This window comes from Pollicipes pollicipes, unplaced genomic scaffold (genome assembly GCF_011947565.3).
Source record: "Pollicipes pollicipes isolate AB1234 unplaced genomic scaffold, Ppol_2.1 Scaffold_3087;HRSCAF=3621_pilon_pilon_pilon, whole genome shotgun sequence".
Classification (NCBI taxonomy): Eukaryota; Metazoa; Arthropoda; class Thecostraca; order Pollicipedomorpha; family Pollicipedidae; genus Pollicipes; species Pollicipes pollicipes.
The window spans coordinates 16,188,191-16,204,935 of NW_023596225.1; the positions used below are offsets into that span (position 1 = coordinate 16,188,191).

The 16,745-nt window shown below is 51.3% G+C and overlaps 1 protein-coding gene and 1 long non-coding RNA gene across 2 annotated transcripts; both read left to right on the forward strand.

Moving 5' to 3' along the window:
• Positions 1–1,044: 1,044 nt before the first annotated feature.
• On the forward strand, positions 1,045–3,382 carry LOC119090696 (uncharacterized). The gene is made up of 4 exons (XR_005093290.1): positions 1,045–1,312; positions 1,578–1,633; positions 1,988–2,081; positions 3,201–3,382. It is a non-coding gene; the product is annotated as an uncharacterized LOC119090696 (long non-coding RNA).
• A 5,933-nt stretch (positions 3,383–9,315) lies between these two features.
• On the forward strand, positions 9,316–16,023 carry LOC119089796 (serine/threonine-protein kinase greatwall-like). The gene is given in 12 exon segments (XM_037212613.1): positions 9,316–9,469; positions 10,099–10,224; positions 10,226–10,256; positions 10,375–10,466; positions 10,752–10,873; positions 11,141–11,247; positions 11,571–11,674; positions 12,222–12,299; positions 13,483–13,618; positions 14,275–14,388; positions 14,619–14,831; positions 15,421–16,023. Coding segments are annotated over 12 exon segments (1,209 nt in total). The 5' UTR covers positions 9,316–9,430; the 3' UTR covers positions 15,468–16,023.
• Positions 16,024–16,745: the final 722 nt, after the last annotated feature.

Here is a 16,745-nt window from a genome sequence, read left to right on the forward strand (position 1 = left end):
CTGCTGCACCGGCCGCGCAGGTAATATTGATCCGGGATGGGCCAAGCAGCCGGAATGTATGGACCGGTACCTGCATGGCTTCGCTCTAGCCAGGACTTGACCTGGCAAACGGCGGACTTCGTATTTGTATGTCGCGTTCGAGACCGGAAGTCAGTTTGTGTGGTCACTCGCTCACAAGAGCGCGATAAGAATGTGGATTGAACAGGGTCCCAGGGATGCCCAGCTAGCATTAATACCATAGCCCGGGCCCTCCAGAGTGTTTGCGCGAGACGTAACCCCAGCGTTAAGCCGATTGCGTCTAGTTGTGAGATATCTTTTTGCAACCATAGGAAGCTCGCTAGGCCATATTGCTCGCTTATTCTGACTAATCTAAACACTATTGATAAAACAATACGGGGTTCGTTGGTCTTTCACAGCACCGCTTTTTATCAATATCGCCGTGAATGGGCGCCGTGTGTGATCAATGTTCAATTCGGAACTCCATGTGGTGTCCGGGGGAGGTAACTTTTCACTGATAGGCTCTAAAGTGAGAAGGCATTGCTGTTCGCGTCACCAACCGCGGTCAGATCAGCAAAACCTGACTGTGAAAATGTTCTTATGCATGCACTTCCAGAGCGCGACACTGCGATCGCAGTATGAGCCGCTGACACTGGAGGTGAGATTGACATTACGCTTGGCGGACGGGAGGGTTTCTTTCAACCACTCGTTACAGTTTATGTAGTGTTGCGATGCGGTATCCATTTTCGCGTTCGTCCGGAGAGTGCGTCCAGGGAGGCACACATGGGGAGGGAGGGAGATGCAGGGCTCAGAAACGCTTTAAAAAATTATGAGTCCTCTTGGGGCCTGAAAGACGATAAGGAAATATGGGATATGGAATCAAAAAGTCACCGAAGCCACCAACGACGACGCAATTGGGAACAGGCGCCAAGGACGGTCTCTTAGTTTTCGGCAATTAAAAAGGACCAGTGCTCATCATTGGCACGTTCTTCGCGTCACACCTACAGAAAATAAATTGAGCTATGACTGATTTTACTTGACTTTAAATTCCTTTAGAGCCAACAAAATTGGGGAATGGCTTAATCGACACAATTTCGGGCATGGGAATGGGAATTAGATATAGACATATTCGGACATTTTGAAAGGTGCAGCTTCTACGCAACTTCAGTACGAAGACACAAGGCAAAACAATCAGTTAACATTTAGAACTCGAGGGATCTCATATATTTAGCAATTTCGCCAGCGCTCCAAATTATGAGCATCAGAGCTACACCATTCATTATATGGCGCCGGTGTTCATATGATTAATCTCAAGGTGAGTTATCTGGTGTACATAGATAAAAATACTATCCACCAACTGCATGTTCTTCAGCTTCGTATTCATTGAAAGCAGGAACCCAGCCGGGATATTCGCCTACGTATCCCTTTTTTGAGATGTGACCTCACTTTTCTATCACTTGTGACAGTATCACCGTAAAGCTGCTGCAGGAAAAAATTTCGAGAAGTTGAGCGCTGTGTTGGTTAATTTGTTTACTGGCATGGAGCCTTAAACCGCAGGTTTACTCACTGGGTTGTTTCAGACTGTTCGTGATTGGTAAGAGCTGTGATAAATCGCGAAGCAATGGCCGGCAAAAAGGTACGTGAGATTATAAAAAAGTTGTAATCTATTAACACTCATATAATTTTACCTCGTTAATCAGCTCATTAGAAGGACAAATAATTAACTAAATTAGAGATGTACTCACGATATGCATCATTTAGCGGATGCTATTGTATGTGTGCCATTGAAATGATATGAGGGTTTCATGTTTGAAGGGTTTGATGTTTGATGTTTGAAGTCTTTGTCTGCTCCATCTGTAGTTCTGAGTTTTGTTGAATACTGGATCCACGTCTGGTTCACCCTCAAAGCGTACCTTATCACAGAGACGCAAAGACCCAACCCCATCTAAGAGCAACTTAGTCCGATAACTGCCTCTGTCTTTTTTCGAAGGGGGGCAAAGGAAAAAATAAGGCGCCAAAGGAGAAAAAGGAAAAGAAACCAAAGCACAAAGGGCGAAAAGGAAAAAAGGAGAAGAAAGAGAAAGGTGAGCAAAGGGGATTTTTTTATAACGTCGGCGAGGACTTAAATTGCCGCATCACATGCGGTGGGTTGCATGACTTTTTTTAGTAAGTCTTTGTTCAAGGTGCAAAATAGATGAAGGCGTGCGTATTAGTGTGAATATGGCAGCATTTCGTTTTGTTTAACACATGGTCATCTCATGCCAGAAGTTATTATGTAACGATCAGCTTTGAAGTGCGGTTGACAAGCATAAAGTACTGAATTTGTCCCATAAGTCGTGGAAACTGATCAAAAGTCTTCATGCGTGGAAATAGGAGCAAACCAGTAAGTGCGTCACAAATCTGCAGTCTAAGACCAAGGGTTGGGATTGTGTAATGCAGGGCTTGCATGGGATCCAGGACCACGCTTTTCACCGAGGCACACGTCTGCATCAGACCTACGCTCATGTACGTGGGAATATTGAAGGGCTGGATAGAGCCATGCATTGATTACACGGATCCATAACTTTATGTGTCCAAAAGTCCTTGGGTCGGCGGTTAATCCATCAGTGAATTTGACTCAGCTGAAGAACACAATTTTCAACAAATATGGATGAGGCTTGGATGGTATTTTAGCGAAAGGTCATTCCAAATGGACCGTGGCTGGCTAATGGAAGGAGCATCAATTTAGGAAGCAGTAAAAGTCTCCATATGTAATATATGTTGTATAGGGCACGATTTATATGGCCCGCCAGGGAGTATATCAAAATTAATCCCAAATGTAACGCCGTTTGTGGAAATGGTAGATTGGCTGGTGAATTGGGCATAAGATTTGAGTGTTACACGTTGGTCGATCATGAAGATTTAATCAATGAATAGCTTCTTCACACGCCATTGGCACTCGTCACTTTTTCGGAATTCTCGCTTCTTAAGTTAATCTCATGCGGCCATGAAATAATATGTCATGCGGTCACCATTTTATCGCTGAACAGCTGCATGACTCTTCTCGTGGACCAACGGCAGTACATAGGACCAACAACAGCTTTTCATGCATACATTCGTCGGCCTAACCATGCACTCGTTTATTCTAATTTGCCGTTTGCGCGGCTCGCATAAGCTCGCGTCCTGCTGTTTATGCTGTTCATGCATTGTTTTTCTCGTTTCAGTTAAAGCCGATGCATACAGTGCCGTGGCCATGGAAAACGCCTATTACATCTGTCATGATGTAGCCGACTTCCTGCATTACCGAGGGTTTAAATGGCACGGTGCTGGGAAGAAGAAAGGAAAGAAGGGCAAGAAATAAAACGAATCATACCGCTTCCATCAATACATTGGAATGACAAACATCGCCACTGTTTTCTCACTTCAATGTGGTCTTACGACCAATGAAGCTTAACTGAGTTCAACGTAATCATCGTGCCCACAAACAAGGCTCGATTTCATTTAATTCTTTGGACACTTCTACACAACGACAAAAATCAAGTTTCTAGATGGGTAAACTTACCTAATAGCTTTGAAATAGTTTTTAGCATCCTATAGTTTTGACATCTGGAAAACGCAGAAAGTTTGTCCTTCAATACTACCGCTGACGCTGTCAGACGCCGGCGCGTTTTCACGCATCATATCGAAACGGCATGTTTCCCAGAGGATGGCAAGGGGTTCTGAGGCGCTCAGGGTCCTGAAGCGATCAGAGACCCGTCCCGTAAACCCGTCAACAGGCCTCTGGCGTCTATGGTCTCCAAGCGCTTGGGATACTCGGAGAGAACCTACAGACCCGGAGAAATCGCGGAGCAATCGTCCCGTTGGGCGAAGAGGAGCCCGGAGAAGCCAAGGACATTTGTAGAAAGTACAGGTGATAGCCATCCTAATACCAGTGTCTAGCCCAGGGGTCCAGGAAGTATTTTTGAGTAAGAGAGGGAGCTCAGTGAGAATGGATTTTCTTGACTTAAGCGCCCTCCTCCCTTGGTTGCGTCTGTGGTCTAACCGATCAGAGCTACGAGACGACCAAGTTACCCTAACAATAGATCACAGACCCGATACAGCCAAAGCGTACACGGATTGCAAGACATCTGAATTGGCGGCCGGCCCATCATTGTTCGAGGCACCCTTTAAGACAGTCGGCGAAACCCGTGGGGATCCGAAGGACCACTGCATGGCCGAGCCACCGAGGCCCCAAGGATTGTTGAGCAGACTTCATAAAACTGGCCATGAGGACTCGTCTGGAAGCGAGCCTTTCACCTACAGCAAACCGAGTGGTTTTCAAGCGCAGCGAGGTTTCCAAACAGTGCTGATGATAATGGAGCATACGGTGATAGTGAAAGAGTGATGATATAAAGAGGCAAAAGTGTTTCAATGACGCCTAAATTCTAAAGCAGACAGGGACTCAGAGAACGCCAACAAGAGCCTCCGCGAGCGCAACTAGCTGGTGCAAATGTGAACCTCTCAGAACCTTTAGACGCCATGTCTCCGGTGCATGGCTGCACAGGCCTCTCCAGCAAGCGTGAAAAGCAGGATTACCATTCATGGCACAGCGAGGAGCTAGCTGTTCCACAGAGCCAAGCAAGGGGTGGAGTGTGGCACAAAAAAGCAGATCCTTCTCTCTTCTTTCGCGAATAAAATGTGCTTCAGAGCACGTCACCCGTGATTACAACGGAAAATTACGGCTAAAATTAAGTGTCTACCCTCTTCATTAACGGTTGCCCGCAAATAAACGAGAACTGAGTATGCAGGCATATTCGTGATTTTAGGCGTATCAACTGCGTTGGTTATGTGCATCTCCGGAAACATCTTGAGAAAATAAACGGCTTCTTTATGAGACAGCTTCTCTGTAATATTGAGGTATTCCGCGGAAAAAAAACCATGGAACTTGAGATGTGAAACCGACGCCCAGATTTATGCAATATCAAAATATTATTGACTGGGGCCAGATGACCTGGCCTGAGAACCCGACTGGAGGAAATCCAGCGGCCATAATTTGTTCTCCACAAAGAACACACCACCTGGCGCGGGATGCACGTTGAAAGCGAACACAGCTGTAAGGTAAAGTGAGATCGTAACGACAAGCAGGTACGCTGACTTCGTAAAGGGCGCTATAGTAAGCCCGTGGAAAGATGAAGACGAATTTCGGGTGTTTTTCAATACATCTACACAGTTCGTTACCTTTCACAACGCCCTAGGTCAGGTGTCCAAGGGGCGAGCACGTGCGAACAATCTCCCTGTACATGGGAGGTGCCCCTGTGATGAGGGAATTTCGTGATAAAAATAGACCCCCTTCCTAAAAGAGTGCCCATGAGCACAGTTGAAGCAAAGTTTGCGATGGAAGCGGGTTATGCTGCCTCCCAGTTAAGAACATGCCTTGTTTGGATTCGTGAGACGGAATCAGGCAAGTGCCCCCACCACGAATGTGTACGCTAATCTTCGCGGAAGGCACCACTGTCATGTGAGGGAAATGAGAAAAATTTGCACCCCCTCAAAACTTGGAGTCTGGTGGCACTTCCATGTTAAGCAGGATTTGCGAGAAAAAAATGCACTGTTTTTCGTTCCAAATATTTTGAAACAGAATCTATTGAATGAAGAAATCATTGTACTATGGGATCGCTACTGAAGTCCTTGAAAAGTCCTCGCATTTGACACTGAGGAAGCGCGGCAGCTGGCATTCGTGGACCGTGCGCTGTGAGCTCTCCACGTGCATCGCATTCTCCATACATTCCTTTAGGCATAGTTACCCATTTCTCAATTCCCCTGGTTACGCACTGGTTACACTGGGCTAGAACACGCTCTCCCCTCACTATGCTGTGTTAAGTGTAACATTCCGAAAATGGCATCTTTTTTGGAATTTGACCACTTGTTTATTTTCTTTATTTGATTGGATTTGACAATTTGACCACTTGTTTATTGTCTTATTTGATTGGATTTGACAATTTGACCACAACTGATACGTAACAGCTTACGAGTGTGCTGCTCGTCATGAGAGGAGGTCCGTGTTGTCCGTTCTGATAGCTCATTTGGTTAAAGAGCGCATATCTTCCGATTCGTCGACTCGCGGTGGGCTGGGTTCGAGTTGCCTCGGGCACTCCCTGTTTGCCCCTGGCTACGATGGCCTGCGGCCGATGGCAGTCGCCGCACCATGGGTCAGTGACGTCAGGGGACAGGGGGGACCGCGCCGAGCGTTGAGCAAAACATCGCCGCAAAATATATCGCTGACCTGGAATTCCGCGATCGGATCAGGATCAATGCTCATGCGACAAAGCACCGCTGAGCGCGTGCGCTTATCCCAGAAATCCATTGATTCAAAAGGTTTGAACCCGATCTTATCATAAAGTTGATATAAAACATCTTACTAAAACCGTAAAACCCTCTCATTAGGCAGACTTCTAGCATCAGAGCCCACACTAAGCAGTACTCGTTGCATGAGCTATGCCTACATCATCCAATCGCCAACTGGTAAAATTCTACGGCGAAAATTTTATGTGACTTAATGTCGGGTACGATCCATCCTGTCCTCTGACGTCACTTGCCCTTGAGCGTCGCCAATGCCACGGGCCGCAGGGCATCTCAGTCGGGAGCAAACAGCGACTCGAGCCCACTCCGCCACGGATGGGTGAGTGGGAGGACACGCTCCAACCGACTAAGTTTTTGAGACAATGAAAGGTTTTGTTTCCAGGGCTCTATTTTTGATGACTTGAACATGACTTGTAGCCAGACGCTGGAACAGCGGCTCCGCTAGTGTCGTGGCACCCCCGCTTTCCGAGAATGTTAATCATTAACTCTATGACAATGGAAGGAAAGAATCGACTCCAAAACGGACATTGGCACCCCCACTTTTTGAGACGTCCTTACGCCAATGTTTGTAGGTACACCTGAGCGTAACGTTGCGCCGCCTGGGCCAGAGGAAAGGGCGATGAAATATGCATTTGTTAATTAATCATGATGATTGGCGCTGCAAAATACTCCCACGTAGGAACTTAATGCGTTCAGAAACTTCATGACAAAGGACAGAGTCTGCATCAGGAACCACAAGAAAGCTGGTGGCCAATGCCGAATAACAATAATTTTTTTCGAAGATACCTGACGCTGACCGATGCACTGGAAAAAAGGCCGGACGCAAATTCACTGGATCGTTAAGAATTAGGCGGCGAATGATGTTAGTTTTAAAAAGATGTTTTAAATGGTGGATCAAGTTATGCAAAATCTCAGATAGCTTAATTTGCACTGAGTCAGTTCAGCTGATGTCAGATGATCAGGCATTCTATCAAATTGTCTGGCAATTGAACTCGAAAAACGTTACGCCTACCTTATGGCGAACCTAGTTGCTGTAGCATAACTACCAAATGCACTATTTTCGACGGTAATAATCCGATTAAATAAGCAAAGAAGTCCTGCCTGTCCCATCTATCCTGTTCCGTCCCGTCCAGTCATGTGCGGTGCGTCCGGTCCGGTCCGGTCCGGTCCGGTCCGGTCCGGTCCGGTCCGGTCTGGTCTGGTCTGGTCTGGTCTGGTCTGGTCTGGTCTGGTCTGGTCTGGTCCAGCCTGTACTACCCCACTCATACCCGCCCCGACCCATCTGGGTAGCGTTCCCCATGGCGAACGCCGTCCACAAATGGCAACATAAGACGTTCCAGGCAAGGGCTTCACAGCAGTCCATAGGGCATGAGTCGCTTGTGTATGTGTAGGTCAATGCTCGTGTATGACGCAGCACTTGTGACGTCATAGACAGGTAGCAGCGGTGGGTGTTTTGCTGCTGGGAACTGGGCCCTGACAGGCGGAACCCGTCTCACCGTGCTGTGCGTTGTCCAAGATCTAGATTGGAATGGATTCCGGTGCATTTTTTTTTCGGACGACGGTTTAAGATGTATCCGAATGGCCTACAAGGAAGACAAAAAAAGACATTCCAGGATCAAAACAAACGAATGGCGGATCAGCTGACGCTTGCCATTCTGGCCCACTTTCGGCAAATTTAGCGCATCTGGCGTAAAGTTTGAATCGTTGCAACGGGGATGGCACGTTGGATGTGATCGTCACTCAGCAGGCAAGCAGTTCTACATTCCAGCCTCAAGTGATACGGCAAGAAGGGCTTTTCCAAGTCGCTCCTTAATTTGTGCAGGACGGATTACTTCGTCTTGGTTCGCTGTCGCGATAGTCTGTGCGCGATTGTAGGAGAAGCTTCCTATCCATTTGGCCCCCGCCAACTTTGTGAGGAGTGTGTCAAATCCGGATAGAAACCCCTTTTTAGTGTGTTTTGGGTGTATTTTTTGCCATTTTCCCCTGCTGAACTCCTCAAATATGCCTTCTTCACTAAAGCTGCCCCCTGGGACCTACTGCTCGTTGCCCTTGGATTGTTTGGACCCACCACATGGGTGTTATTGCTGGAGCAAGGGGACTGGGGAGCCCCCCAGTTTTCTCATAATGAGATTTGTATGCTTTTTAACAATGAAAGCATAAGTTTCAAATCATGTTTGACCTCCAAAGTCCAGTTTGACCCATCCAGTCCTGATTTGCTTCTCCCTGTCTCAGATATCTGGTTACATCCAAGTCTCTAAAAGTAGCCTGCAAGTGCCTAGGTGTTCATCCACCTGAATGTCTGCACAGGAGATTGCTGGCAAACCCCAGAAATTGTTTGTTAGGATTGCGATAATCTTCTCATGGTGGCAGTGCAATCATGTCATGTGCATTTTTCAGAGATAATGATGACACCTATGTTGTTGTCTTGTCTGATGCTTTTTGGTTTCACAGGAATATTTTGTAGATATAGTTGCAAGTGGTGTTTTGGTATACATTGATGCATTAATGTAGCTTGTGTGCCCTTATCATGCACACAGCCCATGTTTTTTGGTTGGGCATGTTTTTGGCAACACATGCCTTTTTTATAACATCAAATGGTCAATCCCTAATTGCAAAGCATAATTCATGGAAAAATGTGGCCTATGTAAAATGAAATTGCAGATGCAAGATGGATATAATTTAGACAACAAAAATTGCAAGCATGGAAATGGTGAGCTTCATTTATAGTGGAGTACATTCAGATGGTTTTATTAATTAGCTAGTAGCAGGTGCTGGAAAACTTCATCAGGGTTTGTAAGTTTTTCTTTAAATAGGGGGTTTCATGCATACATTCTCAGCATGGTGGGAAATATTTGACAAAAGAACATTGGTATTTAATCATGCCTGAGAGGTACAGATATACTACTTACTGACCACTTGGTTTTCTCATGCATTCCAATAGTTCATTGCTCATTCACATTTTAGCAGCTAATACACATTTGTGTAAAAATGATACAACTATGCATATGCTGCAGCAATGGAAACACTGTCAAGGTGCTATGGCCTAAGCTTCAGCTAAGTCTTCATCTTTTTGAGCAAGATCATCTGTCTTTCGCATCACTATAGATGTCCAGAGATGGATGAGATTGAAGAAATGGAAGCTGCACAGCATGAGGTAAGTTAACATGGTCTTTAAGGAAAAGCAACCAATGCCAGGATATTAACATTTAGATGTGCACTCATGTAATTTGAAACTATATATGGGATGTCCCATATGGGCACTGCATGACCTACAGCAAGTCGATGCGCCCTAAAACCCCAAATCATCATCATCATCATGGGATGTCCCATACTGTAACCATAGTGACTGGTGGTCATTTGGGAGTCATTGTTAGCAATAAGAAGTCCTTCCCACTTGCACCTGTTTCATATCACACTACAACAAATGTAAATCATATGATCTTGATCCCATTTGGCATTGCTTTACTTGACATTAACCATAGTAAGGTTATTGCATTAATCTTGTTTTGTGCATCAAGTTTGAAAGCCTTCATGTCTTCAACTGCTTGATTACATGGACTTGGTCCTCTCTTCTGTGAAAAAAACATTGTGTACATCACAGCCCAAGCACTTTTCTAAGCTGCAGTTTTTGGAAGCTTTCTAAACTACACACCTTGTATGGTTTTTCATGCAGCAAACCAGCAATTTGCAGGCATTTTATTACCTGCATGCACTTTCCAGTTAGAGATAATGTGAGGTTCAGCTGTTGCTGTTGCAAACTGATTGGAAACTGTATGTTTTCAGGAGCCCACGATAGAGGATTTCGAGATATTGAAGCCCATCAGTCGCGGGGCATTTGGGAAGGTCTTCTTGGGCTGCAAGAAAGGCCACCCGGAGCATCTGTTCGCCATAAAAACTGTGAAGAAGTCCTGAGATGATCAACAAGAACATGGTGGAACAGGGTGAGTCGGGTTACATACGTGTTTTACCTGCCTCTGGATCCATGTACCCTCTGGCGTGGCAGACATATTGAGGCTGTGTCGCCGTTCGGTGACCTTGCTGACCTTGCGTCTCCGGCAGTGGTCACAGAACGGGATGCGTTGGCCCTCCAGAGGAGTCCGTTCTGCGTCCAGATCTTCTACTCCTTGCAGTCAGCAAACAACATCTATCTGGTGAGATGGACAACTTGCCGTTCCTGGACTTCTGTGACTCTTTGAGTGTGCCATGTCTCTCGTCAGTCTGATGCATGTTGTGCACTTGTGGTCTGGTGCACTCGTGGTTTCAAGAAATTTTAATGCAACCATGTGTATCTTGCTATTTGTAAGGTAGCTTAGGCTCCGGATCCCTAAATAGCTTTGGTCATCGAGCCCGGACGGCATGTGCGCTCATACATATATGAGTACCAGACCGCGTAATCAGGCCTTTGTTCGGCAAATATGCGTCTGTGTCGTCCGCAGGTGATGGAGTACTTGATTGGCGGAGACCTGAAATCGCTGCTGGCCATGTACGGCTACTTCGAGGAGCGGATGGCCGCTTTCTACGTGGCCGAGGTGGCGCTGGCTCTGGACTACCTGCACACGTAAGCCCGGCGATGGCCGCTGCTGATCCCAGCCTGCAGTGCCGTGCATTGATCAGGCCTATAGCCGTCTTGGGAAGAAACCGTTGTTGTACATCACCCCGTCACAGGCGGTGTCGTATAAAGTCATGGTGAGCGTTCCTCGTCTTTGTGCTGACCTCATGCTGTTGCACGGATGCTATTGTGGCATTTGCTTCTGGTGGTCGTTGACTCGCACGCAAGCTGCACAGGCATCCGTGGGAGCGGCTGACCAGAGACCGACACCGGCAGCCACGGGATCACTCACCGGGACATCAAGCCGGACAACATGCTGCTGACGGCTCAGGGCCACGTCAAGCTGACTGACTTCGGCCTGAGCAAGATCAACGCACACCGCGGTGAGACCTCCGCGACCGTCCACCGGTGTACCAGACCCGTGGCACTCAGCTGTCTGCCGTGTCCCGTGATCAACAGCGGAATCAGGGCGAGCGGGGGAGGGGACTTAATGAGTGACTGCCTCTGTGGACTTGAGTTTCCGGACTGCCGCTTCATCGGTCAGCAACGGCGATATGAAACCGGTATGTTGTGTTTATCCCGCCCGGCGAGCGTCTTGTTCGTCCGTCCGTGCCCACGCTGCCGGTCTGAGGCGCCCTCCGTTTGTGCCCATCCCACCGGTCTGTGGTTTGCTGACCGTGTGACGGCTCGCCGGCCCCCGTTACAGAGATCTCAGTGACGGACCTGCTGCGAGCCACGCCCACTGTCGTGCGCAGCAGCCTGCTGCGCACGCCCGGCCAGCTGCTGTCGCTCACTTCGCACCTCTCTTTCGTGAGCTCCGGCCGACGGCCACGGAGGGGGAGGGGGTGGCCGGCGCGTGGGTGCGACTCAGGGAAATGTGCAGCGCTGCCTCTGCTGCCTACGCGATACGTATGTGATTTCAGTCTGGGCTTTCGATGAAGAGGTTTGGGAAGTATGATAAGACGCTTTTAGACATATGGCTGTGATCTGGTGCAAACTCGCTGTCTTATGTGTGCTTCTGGCCATTCAGCTCGGTATGTTGTGTGATGTTTTAAGATGCTTTAGACATGACTTGTTTCGATTGTGTACTTGGTATTTATCATCCTTTATCAACTATCAGAAAGTGTTTGGTCCATCCCTGCCTTCCCATATTTCCTCTTGTCCACCTCCACCTCGCTGTCGGCCCGGTGCTCCTGCTTGCTTCCTCACAGAGCTGCAACAGCTTATCCGCCCGGCCCCGCATCAGAGGCTTCACCTCCGCGTCCCTCGAGCGTGCCAACACTGGCGCGCAGCAGAGGCGAATGGTCTCGCCCCGTGCCATCACCCGTCACCGACGCCCCGGCCTGCGCCCGGGCAGAACTCGGACGGCAGCCCGATGGAGCTGGCCGGCTCGCTGAGCTGCGCCGACTCGGCGCTGGAGGCGGGCGGCTCGTACTGCGGCCGGGCGGCCCGGGCGCGCGCCGCCGGCAGTCTGGCGGCGCCCGTCGCCCACCTCACCCCGCGCCTGCGGAGCGTGGCCGCCGCCATCGACGACGGTCAGTCGGCCGGCCGCGCCCGAGCGGCCGCGAAAGCTGCCCACATGAGCACCGTGGTCGTTTCACACGGATTAACTATGGATTGGACGATGTTGTGGGCACACGGCAAAGGCGTGTGTAGGAATAACATAAATTTGCTCGGATTTCTGATGGCTTTTGTCGAGCATATTCAGTCATGCTCAGCGTGATATATGATGCCGCGTGTATCCGCACAAACGCCGGTGGTATGATGTACTTGTAGACCAAGTTCATCGTTCAAAAATGCGCACGGTATGCCAATTATTAAGGGAAGCGTTTCGTCAGCTTTTTCGTCGGCCCTCGTGCGCCTGGTAAGCCAGTTACAGGATAAAGCACGACCGTTCTTACATGTTGACGGTTGGCCCGCCGCGCCGCCGGCAGCGGTCGGCCCGTCGCCGGCCGCTCCGGACCCGCTCACGTCGACGCCCGAGGCACGGCCGCCGAGCCGGCGCGCCAGCACGCGCCCGAGCCGGCGCGTCCGCCGACCGCCGAGCCCGGCCGGCCGACCAAGCGGTGCCGCGCCGACTCTGCCAGCCCGCGCAGCACCGGGCTGACGGCGGCGCTCAACGGCGTGCGGCTGTCGGGCCCGGCGCCGGCCAAGCTGAGCCGCGTGGCCGCGCCGGCCAGGCCGCCGCTGCGCACCGTCTGCTTCAACTCGCTGGCGCAGACGCCGCCGCGCCGCGGCCCGGCCGCCCGCCGCCCGGCCAGCCTCGGCTCGCCCATGGATGTGTCGTTCGAGAGGGTCTGCCGCAGCACGCCCGCCACGGTACGCGCGCGGCGGCGGCAGGGCCGTCCTGGTGCGGCGCGCCGTGTGCAGCCGCGCTGACCGAGCGGGAGTCGTGCCTGAGCGCCTGGAAAGCCGTGACGATCATGTCGCTTTGGTTGAGGAGCCTCACACACATGCTGTTGGTGTGTTAAGTTCCGCATCCAGTGCATCGTCTATATCAGCTCCGTGCCCACGCTCGTCCAGATTTTCCGCGGTGTGTTGGCTGACTGTCGTGTGCCGTGCTGACCGCGAGGCCACGCGTCCCCACCGTGACGCGGCGCCCGCCGGTGCGTCGGCAGCCGGCTCCGGTGACACCGCGCACTCCGTTCCGCACGCCCAAGTCGGTGCTGCGCGGCCGGCTCCGCTCAGAGGAGACCCGCATCATCGGCACGCCCGACTACCTGGCGCCCGAGCTGCTGCTGCGACTCGGACATGGTACGGGAGGTGGAGAGGCTGCGGAGGAGGTGGGGAGGACACGCGGGAGGCCTCACCGCCTGACGCCCGAGCTACTGCTGTGACTCGGGCGTGGTACGGATGGGGAGCGGGGAGGGCACGGAGGAGGCCTCACCTCCTGGCGCCCGAGGTACTGCTGCGAGTCGGACACGGTGCGGAGGGGGAACGCGCAGGTGGTACTAGAGCAACTTGAAATCTGAGGCGCGTTCCTCACTATCAAAACGTCCCACTGCGCCATCTATACGCTGCAAAAAACTACGTCGCATGCACACGTACACGGGCACCCGTTGTTGCATAGGAGCCTGTGCCTTCGTGCGACGTAATTTGAGGAACGGTGTCCCCTTACGTTCACATCCAGGTAAAACTGAAGTACCTTGCGCCAGGGTTTTCCTGCCATATCCAGTCTCGTTGCACCACATTTTCACTCGGCCGGATACGCCGTTGCAGGGGTGGTTCGCTCTCATGTCTAGGCGATAAAGCTCTCGTTGCCTTATCCCATAAAGCCTAGTTTGTCTGCCGCCTCTGCTTCTCCTAGGTAACGCTGCCACACAAAAGTACGTTCAGACGGTGTTTAACGTGGGTTGTTCGCGTCCACCGGCGCGTCCGCCGTGCCCTGACGGGTCGGTATTGTGTTCCAGGTCCCCCGGTCGACTGGTGGGCGCTGGGCGTCTGTCTGTTCGAGTTTGTGACGGGCATCCCGCCATTTAACGACGAAACGCCGGAGGCCGTCTTCCAGAATATCCTCAAGAGAGGTATGGACCTGGTGGTTATGTGCAAACACTGAGAACGCGGGAAGGTCCGAGCCAACTCGTCCTCGCCTGCTCACGACCCATTAAACCATCGTTTCACCATTCCCCGCGACCCGTCCGCTCCCACTGCCTGCCGTACGTCTGAGCATCCTGTCGGCCGTAACGCTGACCGTACCCTGTCCCCCACCCCCGCGGCGCCGACCCGGCCCTGACCACGCTCCGCCCCGCGGCAGACATTCCTTGGCCGGACGCCGGCGAGGCGCTCTCGGCCGCGGCCGTCTCGGCCGTGGACGAGCTGCTGTGCTTCGAGCCGGCGGCGCGGCCGGCGCTGGCGCGCGTCCGGCAGATGGCCCTGCTGACGCCGCTCGACTGGGACCGGCTGCTCGAAGGCCCCGGTCCGTTCGTGCCCAGCCCCGACGACGCCACCGACACCACCTACTTCGACCGTGAGTTCGACGGCGACGGCGGCGCGCGGCGTGATCAGATGTAGAGATCCGAGGCCCACCTGCACGCTCGGCCCGTTAGTGGGCTCTAACCCGCCTATTCTGTTGGGCTTTGCGCGCGTGGAACGTGAGATGTGTATGCATGCTGTCAGGGGCTTGCGTTTTTTTTTGTCGCTGTTCAGCACTCTAATTTAGCGGTTGGCACATTGCAAGCACTGAATTTTTCCGATTTTGTCTTTTATAGTGTTTTGTATGTTCACAACTTGTTGCCAGCTTGCTCATCTTGATTCAGATATGCAGCGGTGCCGCTTAGACGAAAGTCAGATGCAATATTTGCACATTCGCTCACAAAGTCTGTCGCTAAAGGAGCCACCGGAGTCCGAGACTCCACAACACCCTCAGGGGATAGTGCTTCCGATCAGATGGTTGAGCAAACCGCTCGTGCTATAAGTCGTCACGCGCATGTTTGTGAATCGCGGCTGTGATTTCACCTTTGGTTAGGTGCCGTTGACGGCACAAAGTCACAGCTGCTTTAACGTGAGTGCCGCTCTTTGAATCTGTACTTGCACTAATGGTTCGCCGTTTGTTCCAGCGCGGAATAACCTCCAACACCTCACGGTGTCTAACTTTGACGTGTAGAACACCGGGTGTGGGGGCTCCTCGGCTCGCTGCAGGGGCACAACTCGTCCGGCACCTTGTGCGTCGATTTCTGCGAATTGTGTGGCGTTCGCCTGATTGATGGCGCGTGTTCTGCGCAGAGTTTTATACGCCTCGCCCGCTACGCAATTGCTTAACGATGTCTCTGTGATGTGGTAACAGCGTCGGCAGCCGACCTGCGGCTGTTCTCCCGGCGCGGGGCGAGTGCGCCGTTCATAATGCAAGCCTCCTGTCAGAGCCCATCGTGACTGGTTGATCCGTGCCGAAGGGCGCCTTAAGCTGGCGGTGTGGAGTACGGGGCAAATCCGTGCGGCGCGCGCTGTCCCCGGCGTATGTCTTTAGTCAAGCGGATGTTTGGGGGTCAGCCGGGCGCAACAACTCTTACGAATGTATGCGGGTCATGCGCGAGATTGACATTAATCCGGCTTGCTGGGCCCCGCGGTTTTAATTTTTATAGCTGTATTGTATATGTGATGCTGGAGATCAGCTTGGTTTGTGTGTCACTGCCAAAGGGTCACTTGAATAAACCCCAGACTGATGTATTGTTTGTGTTATGTGTGGATGTTTTGGACAGGGGCCTGCTGAAACACAAACGTTCTGTCTGACCTGCGACATTCACTTGTGAAGTTGCCCTCGACCTACCCAGCCGTCTTGCCGACGATCCTTACCAACTCTTCCCACTGGCCAGCGGTCCAATATTCGGCCACTTGGGTGGCGGGGATGTCGATATTTTTTCATGTGCTACACCCCGTTTTGAGGCTCACTATTGCCCCTCCCCTTGCTCAAAATCAGCCAGTCAGCACCAAACCGGGCTGCTGTCAGCCCAGTACGTAAGCGCCTCAGACTTGACAGACGGGCTGGGCAGGTCAGATGTCTGGGCTCGGCGTCAAAGGGCAACGGATTAATGCCAATCAATTGCGTGCTGAGGCCATCAGAGAGCCAGGATTATTATAGCATGAATTTATATTTATATCCTGCGCACCCTGCTGGATGAATTTTGAAACGCTGCCGCTGACTTAAAACCAATCTAAATTGCGATGGGTGGGGCATGGAGAGGAATGAAGAACGCCCCCTCTCCAAACGTATTAAACGTGTTACCGGGGTGCTGTGCTGCGTTTCGTTAAGGTGCGTACTCTTCCCTCCAGGTTCGTTTGCCACCGTGGGTAAGCAACCCAACGGATATACACCGTACTCGTTTGGTATTGTGGAGCCCAGCTGCGAAGGTAGTTCTGCTACCGTGCGATCTTTGCCAACACGCGT